The sequence below is a fragment of the Phaseolus vulgaris genome, chromosome 5 (assembly GCF_051622355.1).
Source record: "Phaseolus vulgaris cultivar YP4 chromosome 5, ASM5162235v1, whole genome shotgun sequence".
NCBI lineage: Eukaryota > Viridiplantae > Streptophyta > Magnoliopsida > Fabales > Fabaceae > Phaseolus > Phaseolus vulgaris.
The window spans coordinates 357,055-376,244 of record NC_143502.1 but is presented as its reverse complement, the minus strand read 5'-3'; the positions used below and the strand labels follow the sequence as shown (position 1 = coordinate 376,244).

The 19,190-nt window shown below is 32.1% G+C and overlaps 3 protein-coding genes across 9 annotated transcripts; 2 read left to right on the top strand and 1 right to left on the bottom strand.

Moving 5' to 3' along the window:
• Nucleotides 1–410: 410 nt before the first annotated feature.
• LOC137834590 (protein FAR-RED IMPAIRED RESPONSE 1) lies at nt 411–4,261 on the bottom strand. Of its 4 annotated transcripts, none has more exons than XR_011084927.2 (6): nt 4,138–4,261; nt 3,198–3,355; nt 1,852–2,279; nt 1,541–1,756; nt 845–910; nt 411–737 (listed from the first exon to the last, which is right to left on the bottom strand). XR_011084927.2 is itself a non-coding variant. In XM_068642638.2 (5 exons), the coding sequence occupies exons 2-4, from the start codon at nt 3,295–3,297 to the stop codon at nt 1,556–1,558; spliced, it is 729 nt and encodes a 242-aa protein (XP_068498739.1). In that variant the 5' UTR covers nt 3,298–3,355; nt 4,138–4,261; the 3' UTR covers nt 411–737; nt 1,541–1,555. The 4 variants fall into 4 exon arrangements, 2 of the variants coding, with proteins under 2 accessions (XP_068498739.1, XP_068498738.1); XR_011084926.1 differs by having other exon boundaries at nt 3,934–4,233; XM_068642638.2 differs by lacking the exon at nt 845–910.
• Nucleotides 4,262–7,696: 3,435 nt separating this feature from the next.
• Nucleotides 7,697–10,579, top strand: LOC137834588 (uncharacterized). Of its 2 annotated transcripts, none has more exons than XM_068642635.1 (2): nt 7,697–8,579; nt 10,269–10,579. In XM_068642635.1, the coding sequence occupies exons 1-2, from the start codon at nt 7,998–8,000 to the stop codon at nt 10,401–10,403; spliced, it is 717 nt and encodes a 238-aa protein (XP_068498736.1). In that variant the 5' UTR covers nt 7,697–7,997; the 3' UTR covers nt 10,404–10,579. The 2 variants fall into 2 exon arrangements, with proteins under 2 accessions (XP_068498736.1, XP_068498737.1); XM_068642636.2 differs by having other exon boundaries at nt 7,925–8,579; nt 10,272–10,579.
• A 2,124-nt stretch (nt 10,580–12,703) lies between these two features.
• LOC137834587 (Galactose-binding protein) lies at nt 12,704–17,439 on the top strand. 3 transcript variants are annotated; one of them, XM_068642632.2, is made up of 5 exons: nt 12,704–12,956; nt 13,806–13,995; nt 15,246–16,567; nt 16,669–16,754; nt 17,174–17,439. In XM_068642632.2, exons 2-5 carry the CDS (start codon nt 13,836–13,838, stop codon nt 17,421–17,423), a joined length of 1,818 nt encoding a protein of 605 aa, XP_068498733.1. In that variant the 5' UTR covers nt 12,704–12,956; nt 13,806–13,835; the 3' UTR covers nt 17,424–17,439. The 3 variants fall into 3 exon arrangements, with proteins under 3 accessions (XP_068498733.1, XP_068498735.1, XP_068498734.1); XM_068642634.2 differs by having other exon boundaries at nt 12,756–13,126; XM_068642633.2 differs by having other exon boundaries at nt 12,830–12,977.
• Nucleotides 17,440–19,190: the final 1,751 nt, after the last annotated feature.

Below are 19,190 nucleotides of genomic sequence, written 5' to 3'. Positions count from 1 at the left end.
CACACATTATTTAAGAAACGTGTTTGAGCTTCATAGATTTATTTTTTTTATAATAATTAATTTTTATAAAAAGTTATCATTAAATTTATAGAAAAACATGTTTATAAAATATAATTATAAAATAAATAAATAATTTTATAACAAGCAGCTTTTTACAAAAAAAAGAAACAAAATTCATTATTAAATTATAAAAAAGTTTCAAAAAAATAATTATAAAATAAATAATTTTCAGAATTTTATTGTAGGTAATTCTTCAATGTGTAAATAGATTCTTTCTAATCATTACATGAATGGTCTATATTTTCAAATTGGAGGGTCTGAAAATACTTAAAATTTATTATTATTTAAAAAAGTTATAGACAATATTTGCAAAGAAAATGGATTAATTGACAATAAAGCATCCAACACAATTGTCCTATCAACAATAATATTATATTAGAATCAAACTTAGTAATTCACAATATTATTGTTTACATTTTGTTGTGTAATATGAGGGGAGTACAAAAAGTATACAAAGTAAAATGTCACAAAATTTCAAGGTAGTGTGTGACAAGGTATAAAGTTTCAGAGTTTATACATAGGGTGGCCTTCTCTTTGTGGCAAGACTGCCCTTACAAGTTCCCAAGAAAAATAGGGTAGCCCTACCAAAGTATTCACTGAATCAGAGTCTGCAGTTCATGAAGGATACAAGGATCATTCTTTGAACATGACAAAACATTTTAGTTGTCAACCACAACCTGCATTATGCACAACACATGAATCCTAAGGAAGATTAGAATCTGCATGAATCTCATGTCATAACAGTAAAAATATATACACCAGAAGGTAGAGCAATAACCATTACATTTTTACAAATGCTTGACATCATAACCTTAAAGCAATCCAATCAGTGAATGGTTCAAACATATAGCTGCAATGATTATGTTTATGTTAACATAAATTGATTACATAAAATTGGATGCAGAAGGTGCAGGAAAATATCAGAATTATGCACTTTAGAATCTAAATGTGCAGAAGTTTTTTTTTTCTTTTTAAGATGTAAATCTTCAAAATATGTAACCAAAATTGTATATTTTAAGTAAAGTGCTCTAGTTTGCACAGATGCCAATAGACATGAAAATATTGAAGTCTGTGTAAGGATAAGGGCATTAAATATTGGTGCCCCCAAGTAAATAAATACATTAAACCAATACATCATTCAGTATTATGAAATACAAATCTACTTCCCAAATGGCATTTAAATGATCTGTTGAATATCTCACGTCAACCTAGAGATAAAGACATTTCATAGTTTATAAGTAAGTCAAACTTTGTCAAACCAGGTTTATAAGATTGAGTTAGGCTTAAAATTCATGTTATGCAAAACTAACTATAGACATCAGTAACTGTTGTTAGGATACATGAACACAGTTTTAGAACAAAGAAAAAACCTCAATAAGAACTTCATCAGATATTTAGGTGAGAGAGAAAATTGTTTCTGAAAGAGTTTAGATATATTATGATGGAATAGGTAAATGCTAAATATTAAGAGCTTAAATACCCTCGTGATTCGCAGCTATGTTTGGTGCAAAAGCTCGTCTATGGATTCAAATTCTTTGAGATTATTAACTACATGATGAATTTTCGTAGATAGCTTCTCATTGTGCTCTTCAACAACCTTCATAAAGGAAGTCAGCTGTTCTTGATATGTTGCACACAACCGTTTTTTATGCCGAAGTTCTGCTGTTAATTCCTGAATTTTCTTATCCTTCTCATCCTAAATCCAGAAAGCAACAAAAGATGATAAGGAAATGTTAGAAAACATAATTTTGAACAACATAGTACACAAATAGATAAGAAATATGAACCTACCATTGTTTGGCGTGCTTCGCGTGGAGAGACTACTAATGGATGATTATGATCCTTCACAAACTTTGTTATCACCCATTTTCCAGATTTCTCATATTTGATGTGAATCATTGCCTTACACCCTTCCCTTGTGCTGGCCCTAGGTTTACGAACCGATGAAAATTTCCCTCGGATGCTGACGCAGTAACCCTCTTTATTGCACCCAAGCCGGCGGGCGAGAATCCTACCATCCCTTTCTGACCGTCTACATGACATCACACGCATTACAAATCCTACACGTCGGGCATATTCATCATAGAATATCTTAGCAGCATCTTCAGATTCAAACTCCAAGCCTTCATATGGTTCCTGAATAGCATGATCATCATCACAGATACCCAACTCTCCCCCAGAAGAACTCTCTAGTACTCTACACCCCTCATTTGGATCCACTGTCACAAAAATAAATCTCTGAAACCCATCAAAATATTTCCTCATAATGAGAATAAATAAGGCAGGAGATAACACTTCTGTTATTAACTAAGAATGGAATGTCAAGAAAGAAATTCAAATTCAAGTCATTAAATTGCAGAGAAGAAATCAACAATTCTATAGATAATCAGAAGATCTATATGCCACCTGGGATTTGACTCAATTCTCCCCATATAGAACCCTTAACAGTCATATGAATGCACACGCAGAGATAGGCATAAATTTTATTGCTCCATTCCCAATAAAAAGTGAAAAAAAAAAGGAGTCCAGTGGAAGGATGCCATCCAAGCAATCACTTCAAACCATGTGAATCCCTTGCAATGAAGTTCTCAGTGATATGTTTCTTTAAGACAGGAGTAAAATAAAACTGATTTCTTAGGTTTGGTCCTTGAATGAGGTTATGAAAGGGGGTTTGCTCAGAATATTTCTTTGTTTAGGGAGGAGGGTATGGCCAAAAAGCATAGAAAATGCAGCATAAATGAACCACTGAAGTAATGCACATAATATAAGGCATTTGGGAGGGGTTGCATACTGTAGGATTAAGCTATGATGTTGAATAATTAACTAAATCAAAGTCATAACTATTGTAAAGATATAATTTTTACACACCCGAACAATCAACAAAGATTACATAACTAAGTAACATGGAACAAACTATAAATTCGAAGAGTAACTCCAACACTATTGTAAAGTGGGGTTTAAAGGGTAGGTAATTGCTGATACGAACTCTCTCTGATTCATGTGCATTAATTTACTTTCCACATATCATAGTGATATGTGAATATAAATGAGACAAGGATGCAGGGCTTTATATTATCAGTTTTATTCAATCAGAATTCCATATCAAAATCATGTGATTACAATTTACAGTAACATACCTTTATATGTTTCTTGCTCTACCTGAACTTCATATGTACTTAAATCCACATCCCCAGAAACTTCCATGGCATCATTTCTGTCTACTAATTGAGATTCCATGTTGCATAACAACGCAATGCATCAGCAAACCACGAAAATGTATGTAGCCTTAAAAACCCTGTCCAGAATCAACAGATTGATATAAACACAAAGCTTGTGCTTTTGTCTTCAATAAAACAATCAATTTTGTACAAGGAACAGAAACTGATCATGGCCATACTCAAAGCTAAGTGATCAAAACAAAGTTCATTAAGATATTCCCAACAAATTCTAATCAGTGAGGTAAGTTTTCTTTTCTCAGCAGATGAAATACATTATCATCATCATCACTACTGGTATAGCACCCAATTTCCAAGTCTAAGAATTCATCACCTAGTCTTTTTAAAGTCTTCAAATCAAAACTCAGCTTGCTGAATAGTGTAGCATAATTGACATGTATGGTTTTCAAGAAAAAAAAGATAAAAAAAAATTATAACACACTGAAGGGACATTAAGAAGAGGGTTAAAAAGAAAACAAGGAGAATGGGGGGGAGATCCTTTCAAGAACCCTTCTTAGCCATCAACAGTGAACCATTTTGAATCACAAATTGGGCCAAGCTAGTCAATGTTCCTGAAATATACATTACACAAATCCTAAACGCTATCCCACGAAACCCAGAATCAGAAATGCAGAGTGCAAAAACACAATGAACTCACCAACATCACAAAACTTTGATCTTTACCCAATTGTGCAATCCATGGATTAAACAATACAAAGAACAGGCAAAATTAATCAACACAAGATCAATTTTTGAAAAATGGGAACCAGAACAAATTAAAAACAAAACTCAATCCCATATGAGAAATTAAAAAAAAAAATTGAGCAATTGAGCATCGAAATATGAAGAAAACAAACTGAACTTAAAATAAGAATGATGATAAAGCAGTGTGTCCTTGGTGGGTGTGGTTGGAGTGCGGTGTTTGTTCGTCTGAACTTCACTGCCCTAAAGGTACCATTTTTTTTTTCTTGCGCAGTAAAACATTTTTATGGTGTAAAGCATTTTCCACTATGCTATTTTTTTCTCCTATTTTTTCATTAAAAATGCAGTCTTGATCATTTTTACGGGTTTAATTTTAAATTTTGTTCATAATATTTTGTTGTTGCATAAAAACTATTAGGGTTTAATATTTGAGATTAAGATATTTTATAATATATAAATAATTATAAATTTTATTAATTTTTTATAAAATTAAATTATATTTAAAATTTACTTTTAATATAATATTATAGTCATTAGTATGTTGAGTGTTTATTAAACTTATCAGTACATCTATTAAGACGGTTCTCATATCATTCATTAATATATAATTTTAAAATATAAAAAAATATGTTAAAAATTTAATATAAATCATAAATCTTAAATTTGAAATTTAAAATTTGATATAAAATTTATTTTTAATATGATTTTATAGATAAAGAATCATTATTAAAAGTAATCACATAATTATTTTTTAGTCATTAATTTGTTTAACGTGTATATATTTTATATATTATGTTTTAAATATTTAATTTTTAAATAAAAATAAATTTTGGCTGGTTGATCAATTTTAGTCACTTTTCTTTTCACCAATTAAACTTGTAATCTTTTAATTTAGTCTTAATATTTAAATTAGGTTTGTCATTAATTTTAGTCTTTTCCACCGTAAATACCATCATTAATTGATGATGTGATAACATGGTGACTTTCTATGTTTTAAATTAGTTTGACATAAAAAAAAAATGCAGGTTTGAAATATTTTCTTTAGAAAAATAATATACAAAATTTAAAAATGTTCCAGAAAAGTGTACGGTCATAGATTGAGACATGTGCTTGAGGTGTACCAAAGTTTATTCTCGAAAATATTTAGCCAAAATCATAATCAATCTTAATAATATATAATGGTTAATTAAAGGATTTAATTCAATATGTCTTGTCAATAATTAATCTATAATAGAGATAATTTTGATTAAGTATGGAAAATTTTGTTGTCATATTCTATTAAATTTTAGAAAACTTTTTGTAAGTATATTCTTCACTTTTAGAATACTGAGAATTCAAGGAGTATCGGGATAAAATTTGAAAAATATGATATTTAAGAGAGGAAGATCCATTATCGATTCTATGCGTAAACAACTGACGTCCACCATGGGTCAAAATGAATTACACTTAGAAATTTGTTGATATTAATAAGAAATGTGACTGGTGATCAAAGGACAGTAGATTCAAGAACGATTGAAGTCAATCACATGACACTCCTTAAATCTCTTTAAAGAGAGTTAGCCAATTTGAAACAAAAGAAAGTTGAGGAAATTTGAGTCCTCAAACTAAGAAATGAGAAAATGTGAAGAGATTTAGAGGCACTAAAGTCATCCCAACCTCATAAGGAGGAGTACCTATAACCAATGACTAAAAATATAACAATGTCAGAGACCCGAAGCACCTCCTATTTCCAAAACCCAAACGTTGGAAGTGGAATCACAACTTCACACTTCGAAAAACACCTCATTGACATAGGGAAGTGCACACCGATACCCTTTTGTGGAAAGGATAATGAATGTCAAGTCCCCCCATCCCAACATTGAATGAGCCTAAATATAGACTGATACGATGGAATAGGTGACCTTTATGAACATGTTTGATGTATAGACTTATATACTTCGAACGATGCCAACTATGTCGCGTTTTCTCGACATCTTTAAACAGAGTAGCACTAAGTTGGTTTACTCAACTTCCCCCATTTTCCACAAACAACTTTGAGACCTTAATGACTAAAACTAAGACACAAATTGTAACAAGTTGACCACATCAGTTGACATCTCTCACCTTCATTAATATTCGATAGGAGAAGAATGAATCTTTAAGAAAATTCATGGAAATGTTTAGAAGAATTGCTTTGAACATCCAAAGTTGATGGTCAAGCCCTCTTTGGAAATCTCCATGGAGACAAATGCTTATTCGACTTCTCCCTTTTAATTTTCTTCTCAAGAGGGACTGCACAAGGTCCTTCTTATGAGTAGTCGGGGTGGGGGAGGAGGGTCTCGGTAATTGATGTGGCAACAACTGAAGCCTTATCGACTTGATTCTTTTCTTGTCTTGATCCCTTCAACACTTGTAGGAAACCATAAGCATATTGAGTCATTATGTCTCAAAACCAAAAAAACATTTAGCAAAGTTAACACTGACCAAATACATCAAAGAAAGGATAACAAAGACATATTCGCTAAAGTTCACCCATCTTTGTGGTGAAAGATATATCTTAGGTATCTTCTGAGTGTGTAACTTCCAAGGTAAGAGATATAAGACGCCAAAGAATTATTTGTCCTCATTAGTTATCATAAATCTCGACCACCTTTGATATCAAACTGAATTCTAAGTCCAATATAGGAGAAATTTTGATGTATCCCTATCAAAGAAGTGGTCTCAGCTAGATGACTTGATGATCGCCTTGAAGAACTCACCTTTAAAGTTTTTGTACAAGGATGTGTAGGGTGAAAAAAGACAAACACTTGACTGACTCACTAATGACAACCAACCAACAAATGTCCTAGGGCGAGTAATGCAAAAAGACTTGAGGATAGAAATGCAAACCGAACATATCATATAAAAGTCGAAAGGCTTGAAGTGAAGCCAACACTTTAAATGAAGTTGAGATGGGGCCACATTAAGGGTGTGTGGCATAGCTGTGATGAACTCATCAAAGGGTAATCAGACAAAGACATCCGAGAACATACAACTATATGTATAACAAAACTCTAAGGGATTACCCACTCGATTGTGACACATATTGTCAATGGTCGAGCACTTTTTGATTGCAATCATGTCCATCTTGACATCATCCTAGAGTATTTGAATGCTCTTTGCATACGATTCTATCATAGTTCCCGACAATACATAAAAATATATTTTACCACTTTAGGATCCATCCACTCATAACCTAACGAATAAAACAAGTCATTTTCAACCATTTCATAAATTGATAAATCGTATCTACCTCAAATCTCCTTTAAAATTTTCCCAAGATCAAACTCTCCTCTCCTTAACCTAACTATTTTTAGGAGTATTCATCCAACAACCTCAATAAATTCAAGAAGAAAGAGATATGTAACCTCACCAAATAAAACTTCATACAACATTGTGTACTTGTTATTAATAAATAAGTGGTACTACATTTAAGGACCCACTTATCAATGAATTGCAACAATAATGGACCGTTGGATCCTTTCATCACAACGGTCCAGATCTCTTAGCACAAGGATTGCCCCGCGTCATCACGGCATCGAAGCCCTATTTAGCACGTCTCTCATAATGGTACGGTAAGCATGCATTGCAGACTATATAAACCGATAACTACATTTTCACAATAAAAAAATTAAATAAAAAGCTTTTCGTGCAAAACTATTATTATTTTATTATTATTTTTATATTCACACATCTTCGAAGAAAATAAGTAATCATTCAGCATTAACAATGTATTTTGTTGTAAGATAAGATAAATTTCTTATATAATAATAATAATAATAAAATAATAATAATAATAAATTAGTAGTTGAATAAAACGAAAGAGTGAAACGGTGTTGGCGCGTAGTGTAACCGTAAGTGAAAGTGTAAGTGAAAGTGAAAGTGTGAAGTGTCAGTGAAAGTGAGTTACTATATATAGCAGTTCCCCAAATTGAAACCTAGGGTTAACTTCATTCCTTAATTCTTTTCTTTTCCCTTTGGGTTTCGTTTCAAATCGAAACCATGGACGCGCAAATCGAAGTTGAAGATTGGGAATTCCTTCACCCAAACGACGACGTTCCCCTCCTCTTCCCCGCCCCCACTCTCCCCGCCATCCGCCACGACCACTTCGCCCTCCTCCCTCCCGATCACCATCCCAATTCCGATTCCAATTCCAATTCCAATTCCAATTCCAATTCCACTTCCAATTCCGATGTCGATCGCAACTTCGATGATTCCTATGTCGCCGATCAGATTTTTCCCAATCCCGCCGCTCCCTGGACTGCAGATTCCGATTCCGACGCGTCCACGGCGGTGACGGTGCCTGAGGCAGAGTCTGTGGCAGAGCCTGCGGCGGTGGAGAGTTTGAAGGCGGAAGAAGAGGAAGTGAAAGAGGAGGGGGAGGAGAAGAGATTGGTGTGGTGGAAGGTTCCGTTTGAGGTGTTGAGGTGTTGGGTGAACCCTCTGCCTCTGCCTCTCCCTGTCTGGTCTCTCTCTGTGGCTGCTGCTGCCGCTTTTCTCGGACTCCTCTTCCTGGGAAGGAGGTTGTACAGCATGAAGCGCAAGACTCAGACCGTCAAGCTCAACCTCGCTCTCGATGATAAGGTCCTTGCTCCCTTCATATACACACATGCATATATACATACATATTCAAAGCATTGTTTTTGAAGACATAATTGTTTATTTTTACGAACTGTGAGAGAGGTATTTGAAAATTAAGCATTTTCCATAACATGTAATTGCTTGTCTAATGAATGGAAGTTGGGTTTGTCGGAAGAGGTTTTTTTAGGTTAGGTGGCAAAATGGGCTAGTCGTACAAATAGACTTTGTGGGTTAAAATAATCAAAATCAGACTTAGAAAATGCATACGGTTACTTCAGGATCAAAATTCAAAGCCGAAGCCCTATATTTTTTTAGGTGTGTTTGGGTCAACCAACTTAGTGTAACCCGTTTTGACACCTATAGGCGTTGGTCTAACTCGTATCAGTGTTTGACTGTCTTAAATAATTTTTCTTTTAAATTAAATATGTCGCCTTTTAGAAACAACAAAGGATGTCTCTCTTTATCAAAGAATAATGAGCTGTGACTTCTGGAAGATGAGAAAGTGTGTGTTTGGTGTTTGGCTTATTTTGAAGAGATAATTGCTTGTTTTTACGGATTTATTTTGAGAGTTTCCAAAGAACAAGTTGTTGTTTCTTTAAATTTGAGTGTTGATTCTTCCTAAACATGCATTGATAAGCTGTTATGAGTTGGTTGGGTGTCTGCGGTGAGGTGACTAAGTATGCTTGAAGTTAGATTGTTGAATAGTCATAGGTACATTTATATAATCTGATTCCTAAAGATGTTACTGGACATGGTTGCTTGCTTTGATTCCTCCAATGTTTTGTCTTGTACATGAATTGGCAGCTTCGGGATTGCTTTCTATATATGTAGGGACTTTTGAGGATAAATACAACCCAAGCAACATATTTTTTGGGAATAAATTGTATCTTGACGCATTAGTTGTTTTCTGATTTTTGTTATTAAATGTAACAAAGCCAATATATGTTCAACTCAAATTGGCTGCCAGTATCCGTAAGAAAATTAATTGTTAATTCTAGAACCTGTCCGTGTTTCGTGCTATTGACTTTAATGCTGAGCAAAGACCACATAGAATGAATCATGCATTATGCTAGAATTTCTTGTGTTAGCTACTGAATTTCATTGAGATTCTCAATTAATAAAAAGGGTGTCTTTAATCTGCTGTTGTGCCCGCCATTACTACTAACTCTTGAGCAGTTTTGGACAGTTCATCAACTTTTTTTGTAAAACCTGGAACCAAAAGAGGGCTGAGATTTATGATCTGTGTGGTTGTGTGTTGTCCTTTGGTACAGACTGATCTCATCTTTAAGGTTTACCCTTCAGCATGTTACGGGGTACAGTATATTGTTTATGGGTTCTCTGTGGCGTTTTAGCTTTTCCATATTCTGGAGTTTTTGTTCTCCCTTGTTGTATATAGAATTTTTATGACAATGTGAGGAGAAGAGGAGCCAGTGTAAGCTCTTGATTCAATGGAGCTGATCAGGCGAATGATAGCCAATAAACAGAGGTAGAGGAAGACTTTGGAAACCCACGTCTAAAAGCTTTTAGTGACAACTTGTTCATTATGATTTGATGTTGTCGAGGAGTGGTCATGCATGCATGCATCCCTGCCCACTTGCATCATGCATATGATGGTGGTTTTGTCGATACTTGTCTATGTGTGCTTACATTGTTTGGAAAATTTTGTGGGTCTCTCAAAAACAACTTTTTCAGAAGGTGTCTCAGCTGATGGGTCGTGTAGCACGTCTTAATGAAGCATTTTCAGTGGTGAGACGTGTTCCAATAGTGCGACCACCATCTCTGCCAGCTTCAAGTGTGACTCTGAGGCCTGTGATGAGCATGAGATGAAGGGTTTGACAGATTAGATGGTTGAAAGTAGTGGGAACTGCAATAATTGTTTAATACTAAAGAAATCCTTTTGTATGAATCATGTATGTATGTATCTATATGTGTGGGAGTTGGATTTTATGAAGCTTTTCAGGAGCTTCTTGTATATCATATCCTATCATACTCTTACTTTTTAATGTTTGTGCTGTGAAGTTTACTTTTTCTTGTGGGGGTCATTTTGAAATAACAAAAATCACAGGCTCGGATGTGTAATTTATATAGTTTCCAATTATGTTTGTTAACTGCCAAATTCACACAAGTATTATTGGATTGTATCAATGCTATTGCTTTTTTATTTTTCTTGCACTAAAGTAAATAATGATTATGCAAAAATATCAATATTTACTTTTCAAATTATTAAATTTATAAATTGGATTATTTTTTGGAAAATTATCAAGATAAATTATACAATAACAAAAGGATATATTAATATGGTAATTTTTTTTAAAATATCACATTTTATATACTTTGACGGACTTTATTGAGACAAAAAGAAAAGAATCTTAAGTGAGAGAAGGTTGTGAAATTGAAGTAATGGAGATTAATATATGGGCAAAAAAGTTCAGAAGATGACAAAACATTGTTAGGCTTTTGGATGAGAATGAGAGTGAGAAGGGGAAGAAGAGAAAGAAAAAAAAGGACAAAGTTAAGTTGTTTTTGGTGCAAGTGAGTAGATTTTACTAGAAAGTTGGTATGTGATATGATTGAAATTATTTTATTAATTCAATTACTAAAATATTCTTGCCTTAAACTTGAATTATTTCAATGAAAATAAAAATTAATATTTATATATTAATTTATGTTAAGGAAAAAAAATGTACTTTCATTATACATGAATCTATTAAACATAAGTATTACACAAACACATCAAATTTTAAAAAACCTTAAAAATATAGTTCATTCTCACCTTATATGTATCTTAATTAATTATAAAAGAAATAAACATTTTCAATTTAAATTTAACTTCTTCATTTACATATCTATCACAATAATAATCTATATAATTATCTTTTAATCCTTGTTATTGATATCCATATATATTTAAACAATACTAACCTTTTGTGTGCTTAAAAATAAATATTTGAGTAATATGATATTTTGACATATTTTTAAACAAATTTTTAAAAGAACAAACTAAACAAAATATTGATAATTTATAAGTGAAAAAGTAAATTATAGTCTATTATCATTCAAAGCATTGTTTATTAAAATAATCAATTATGTTTCATTTAGTTATCAATTACACTTACTATTCATAATCAATTACACTTCAATCCATAATCAATTAGTCACTCAATCAATTAGAATAAAGATCATAATTGATTATGCATAAAAACTTTCATCGTAAATTTTATTGAGTAAACAAAACCTAATTGATCTCAATATCTCATCTAATAATTTTAATAAAAACAATGTTTTTCATGTTAATAAGAAATGATAACTAAAAGAAAATAAGAAACTCAAAATCTAACCCATATTTATTAAATAACACCTTTTTTTCTTTATTTATAAAAATTATTTTCTTTTCCATTAGTATTCATTGTTTTCTTGTTTGGGTTTCTTAGTTTATGATTTTACCATAAAAAGAATTTTATATTTAAAAATAATTAATGGACTACATGATATAATAATAAATCTAGCAAAAGTACATTATTTTTTAACAAATTTAAAGGGAAAATCTCTTACATTACCGAAAATACTCACAAATTAAAATTAGAAGTAGTAATTAGATAAGAGGTTTCTTTATCGGTATGATGATGATAATAATAATAATAATAATAATAATAATAATAATAATAATAATAATAATAATAATTAGATAAAGTATAATGATGAAGTATTAGGGTAAACCATTAACTTCTTCTTTGGTCATTAATGTTATTAAACAAAATATTTAATTTTTTACTTAACAGCCATCAAGTAATAATCCATAACATAGAAACGGCGAAAATTTGATCTTTAACAATCAATTAATTTAATTTTTGATGAATAAAATAAACGGAAGGTTTTACATTCATTTTGGTATTATCTACCATGTTTTAAAGAAATAAGTAAAATTATAATTATAGAAAAAAGTTATTAATTAGGAAGAATACCATCGATGTTCAAAACTGATTTAACTATTATTGAATGACAAAGAAGGTTTTTTTAAGTTCATGGAAATGTAAAAGTCAAAATTTTGTTTCTTTACTTAATCCAATAATTAATTATTATAAAATTTAATGATTAAACAATTCATGATTGAATTCAAAAGAAAAGGCATGAAGTAAATTTTTTTCCAGTTATGTAAGTAAGATTTTTGTTGTTACCATTGAAAGGAAGAAGAGAGAGAGAAAAAGGAATGATTTTGAATTCAAAAGGAATGGACAAGACAAGACAACCTGGATGCAGTTTCCACGCGTTGTGTTCCTTCTCCTACAAACCCCATTTCCTTTCCTCACCATTCTCAATGATTTCCAATTGCTAGAACAACACTTTTCCCACACCCAATTTCACTGCTTCTCAATCCCAAAGGTCAAACTTCATCATTCAATTGTACATATTCTATGCATACTTTGTGATTTGGATCCCACATCTGATTTCTTGTGTTTCACATCGAATTCTAGCTTGATTCCATGACCCTTTTGGATTCCATGCCTGTTCTGTTCTTCCCATGAACCTTCTCAGTGCAGTTTTGGACTATAGTAATGACTACTGAGTGTTTCTTGTTTTTTGTTTTGGTTTGAAGTAGTGCTTGCTGTGTTTCACCAATCTGAAAATCTATCTCAAGGAGATCTTCTAGCTACTGTATCTAAGGGTTGTCTGAGTAGTTGTGATTTGGTGAAACTGCTTATGAATTAGGATTAGGTGGTAATTGTCTTGTTCACAATCTCAGCTTGTCATTGACCCTCTCAGTTTATTAGTATTGGGTTTGAATAAAGGTCAATTTTGTATGATGAGTCTTGTTTTTGCTAATTGGATTTGGAGTGGAGTCTTGTCATGTTCGTTTTTGGTGGCACGTTATTGCTTTTCCTATAAGAGGGTATTCTTTTGCTTTACTATGAAGATGGATGGATTTGAGATATTGATTGAAAATTTTCATTTCATGGAGCTTTGCTTACAATTGAACTTTTCCTCTTTTTGTTGGTGGGAGTGGGGTATTTGTACTTTACTGCATTCACCTTTCAGATTTATAAGAATCTTCTGCTTGTATCTCACTCCATGCGTGTGTGCTCTTACATTGCTGTGATCCCTCATATATCTTAGAGCCTTGTTTTATGTGTGGCACTTTGCTGAACTCAAAAGTTACTTGATACATTGCATACCCTTTTCCTGCTTTTGCATCTTTTTGAGCTCTGAATGAAGAAACAAGATGTGTTGCAGGGGTGTTGCAGTGAATTGGGTTGATGTGCGATGCAGAGATCACGAAAAGCTCTTCTGGAAAGAAGGGCTGTAGAGAAGGCTACAAGTGGGAGGAGCTATCTGTATAAAATTTCTCTTTCTTTGGTCTTTGTTTTGTGGGGCTTGGTCTTCCTCTTCAGCTTATGGATAAGCTGTGGCTATGGTTATGGAGGTATTACTTTTGTTCTCTGCTGGCTTTGTTTTTAGCTATCGAGGCATGGCTGTGTGTGAATGAGATTCCTTCTCTACTTGGCACTGTTTTTTTCTTGCATAAATAATGGTTGCAGCAGATGGATACATGGCCTTTTTTTTACTAAGCTTCTTGTTCTTGTTTTGCATCAGTTTATCTGTGTACTCTTTGCTGGGATAGATCTAGTATATTGTAAAGAAATTATTTTTGGTATTGGAATACAGATATTGATCACCTTTATCCCTATGTTTCCTAATAATTCCTTTGTGGTGGAAGCTTTATGCTTCCAATTTGTTTACCTGATGTGTTTTCGTTGTGTTGTTAAAGAATTTTTTTGGGGTTATACTTTATTGGTTGTGTTTGATCAAAATGATTACTATTTTATGGAATACTCAATTCCCTCTCAGCATTTATAAAATTTAATTTTACAGAAAGTAGATAAGCATTAGTACAACACAATGTGAAAGGTGGCATATAATCTTAAACAGGAATTATGTATTATCACAAGAGTTACAGATCTAAAAAAGTAAATTTTTTTGAACTTTTACTATCTTTTCTCCCTTTTTCCAATACAATGAAATTTTAACTATATTGATAGGGAGAAGAAGCCTTCACATTGACATGTAAGTGCTGAGTAGTTGAATAAATCTGACAATTTCATCACTGAATTTTCAAGCACTTTCCATGCGTCATAATATAAACAGAGGTCAGCTTTGTATATTATTGTTTGATAATTGGATTCAGCAATCTAGTTACTGTAAAACATACAGAAATGTTGAACACTTTAAAGTGAAATAAATAGTTTAAAGGAATGATTTCAACAAACCAAAATTCACATTCAGCTTTAATGTAATGAAAGGAAGAAGTCCAAAATTTGACTGCTGATTGCTCCAGCCCACAAAAAAATTATTCTGTCTGAGGTAACTTCATACTGTTATTGGTGAAGAAATGTTGTTGTTAATGTTTTATTACTTTTTAGTTTTGAATGCAAGAAAATCCATGCTTCTTTTGTGTTTCTTGCTCGTTTATCTACTGTACACATTTATTTCTTATTGCACTTCTATTTAAAAACCTTTTATTTTATATTGCTACATGCCCTTCATCACCCTGAATGAAAATTTTCATCTTGAGGACAAAACAAACAAACATACATGAAAAAAACAAAAGAATCCTTTTTCCTTGCATATGTATGTAGCCTGTTCTTATTTAGTCAGTTTATTGTCTATATTTAGATGGACTTGGAGAAGTTCCAGTTGGTGTATCAAATTGGCATGAAGATGAACACAACCAATGTAAAAACTCTAACTCTGCTGATGAGTATTTGACTAAAGAGACTGATGATGACACCTATACTTCTTCTGAGACTTTCTCCTCTGATGTTGCCAAATCCAATGGTTTTATTGTCGAGTCACTTTCCGGTGGAGAAAGTATAAACAATGTTGTACCGGGTGACAAAGAAAATTACATTTCTCCTAAGATAGAGGAGCATGAAGTTGAGAGATCTGAATCTTCTGTGAAACTTCAAAATGATGTGCACAAGTATAATCACTTGTCTCAGGCCATGCCTCTTGGTCTTGACGAATTCAAGAGCAGAGCAATTGGTTCTAAAATTAAGTCTGCCACTAGTCAGCATGAAAATATAATACATAGATTAGAGCCTGGTGGTTCGGAATACAATTATGCTTCAGCAGCAAAGGGAGCAAAGGTGCTATCTTCTAACAAAGAAGCCAGAGGTGCATCTGATATTCTAAGCAGAAACAAAGACAAATATCTCCGAAATCCGTGTTCTTCAGAAGAGAAATTTGTTGTTATAGAACTTTCAGAAGAAACCTTGGTAAAAACAATAGAAATAGCTAATTTTGAGCACCATTCTTCCAATTTCAAAGATTTTGAATTGCATGGCAGCTTGGTCTACCCAACAGACAGTTGGATATTCCTCGGGAACTTCACGGCCTCAAATGTGAAGCAGGCTCAAAGGTTTGTTCTTCAGGAGCAAAAATGGGTGAGGTATCTAAAATTGAACCTTCAAAGCCACTATGGTTCAGAATTCTATTGCACACTAAGCATTGTTGAAGTTTATGGGGTGGATGCCATTGAGAGAATGCTGGAGGATTTGATATATGCTCAAGATAAGCCATTTGTGTCTGGGGAAGGTAATGGGGAGAAGAGGGTAGCATCATCCCTCCTTGCTAATGCTGCCGATGCTGGTGATGTTCAACAAAATACTATCAGAGGGATCAATTCTGATCCTACTTCAGAAATCTCTTCTGAAAACAAAGAAGCTGTAATTGTGAATGGTAATGTTCCTGATCCAGTTGAAGAAATCCGTCAACAAGTCGGCCGGATGCCTGGGGATACGGTTCTCAAGATTCTCATGCAGAAAGTTCGCTACCTAGACTTAAATTTGTCTGTTTTGGAGCAGTATATGGAGGACTTAAACTCCAGATATGTGAGTATTTTCAAAGAGTACGGCAAAGACATGGGAGAAAAAGATCTACTTCTGGAGAAGATCAAACAAGAAATTAGGCGTTTCCTTGAAAAACAAGATGTCATGGTATGATGTAACAATGTTTTTGCCAATATCTGTCTATAATTATAAAACATCACTATGGTTTCACTTTCTGTTCACCTAAAACTAATTTGTTGTCTCTGCAGATGAAAGAAGTTAGTGATCTTGATTCTTGGAAGTCTCATATTTCTATGCAACTGGATCATGTACTCAGGGACAATGCTGTTTTAAGGTGAGAACTTGCAAGCTTTTCTTTGATTTTCCACTTTAAGTGTTTACTTCAGAAGCTTCTCCAACAGCAAAAAGTACTTTTTATTTTCATTTATTTTGAAGGTTAGTTTCAACAACTACACCAAATAACTTCTCAAAATAACCAAAGAATTGTTTTTTTCTTCTTCTGAATGTGCTTTTCTTAATTCAAAATATAAGTGTTTTTTTCATAAAGAAGGATGAAACAAAGGGCCTTGTCAATGTATGAAGATTATTTCTGCTTCTGGGTTCAAATCCTAACTCTAACCACAATGTATGAAGACTATTTTTATTATTATTATTATTTTCTCAAATAACTTTTTTGTCCCTATATAAATCATTCAATAACAATTATTGAGTTTATCTGGATATGATTATTGATTTGTTTCTCTGGTAATGCAGGTCTGAGGTTGAAAAGGTGAGGGAAAACCAAGTGTCAATGGAGAACAAGAGTGTGGTTGTGTTTTGTGTGTGTGTTATTTTTTCATTTCTTGCTATATTAGGGCTATCATTGGATATGATTATGAGCATCTATAGAGTCTTCAGTTTTGAAAGAACAGAAACCTCCAGGAAATTTTGCCTAGGGATCTCTTCCTGGTTTCTCCTATTACTCAGTTGTAGCATTATTATTTTCACATTAACTTTATCATAATCCATTTTCAAGTTAAGCTTTTGCTGCATGATTTTGCTATCTTCTGCATGATTCTTGACAATTCTGTTGGTTGGAAATCTCATATCGACCAAAGATAAGAACATTTAATAGTATATAAATAGGTGTAAATCTCGTCTTATAAACCCCGATTTTATAAGATTGAGTTAAACTTCTTAATATTGCTGTTTCATACTCTCATTCGTTCTGTACTCTCATTCGTTCTGGTGTAAACCATCCTTTGAAGTTTTCAAAGTGCACTTCACATTGATTATTGAAATTTGAAAAAATCCTGAAACTTGCGTGAGGAAGTTTTGTTACTTCACAAAACACCTATGAAAGATAAACAAGCCACGCCATCTAGTGCATGCTCATAAAAGATTACAAGCATTACTCTTCATCACATAGATGACAACCATGTTGAACATTTCTTATGTGACAATTATTAAGTCTTCCAATTTCCTATTTTGCCAAAATTTTTGTTTATACAACCACATGTAATAAATAACAAATTCATATTAAGCTTAACCATGTGTTTATATTAGGTTAAAAATTTTAGGAGAATAATTATTTTTGGAGAAAATTTGAATTTTTTTATGACAAAATAAGTTGTTTTGACATGGAATTTCAAAATAAATTAAAATATTTATTTTTATATTGATGTCACTTGTAATAATCATCCTATCAACAATTGCCTTAAGTGTTTATTACTAAGCTAAATTTGTAGTTAGGGTCCAACTATTTTTATTTAAGAATATAAAAGTCAAAATATTGTATTTTGACCCACTTAACTTAGTTTATAAGATAATTAATGTCAATTGGAATGCTAAAGTAGTATTATCGACTTAACATTCTTTTCTTGAAAAAAATTCTCTCATACTAAAATTAAATATGATTATTTTTCTATCAATAATATTATTGGTGTTTTTTTTTATTGATATAGACTAATGTTATTTCTTAGTCTATATTAATAGAAGTTTTCTATGTTAACAACATCAATGATGTTTATTGACTTATGTCAAATATAGTTCAATTGATGTATAACCTTATGGATTAAGTTGAAAAAAATTGATAGTGCAACTTGAATTATATTTTTAAATGTACCATAATTTTTAGCTTAGGATGTCCTAATAAGATGTGTTATACAACAATATTATGCATCTTGTTCTAAATATTATTTGGAACAATTTTATTAATTTCTTCCTTATCCATAACATGGTTTATAAAACAACTAATAATCTCATAAAATTATACAAGAATTTATACCCATGCGATATTGCCACTCTTAATTAAAACACCACAATACATAGTAACCATCATCATCATTGTTGAAGTGTTTTTACTAATTGGTTTAAAATCCAATTTATGATTTGATATAATATGATTAAGTTTTTATTTTATAATTCTCTTATTTACTTTATCGGTAAATTATTCCATTCAGAAGAGACTAAAAGATTGAGAGATCACAAATACTCATTTACTCAAGCTGCCTAATTATTGTAAGAAAAAATTAATTACAAATTTTCAAAATTTACAAAAGTGGTCCTAGAAAACTTTTAAGAATTGCAAGTCAAACCCTTAAAAAGATATTAAAAAGAAGATAAAATTGTTAAACCATTTTCCTTGATAAATTGTATATTTTTCTCGTTTCTTTAATAGAAATTTAAAGACTTATTTATATTTACAAAAAATTAGTCTATATATATGTTGCCAACAGGTCCTTACAAATTTTGTAAATTAAAATGATTAGAAGAATGAAATGATTGATGA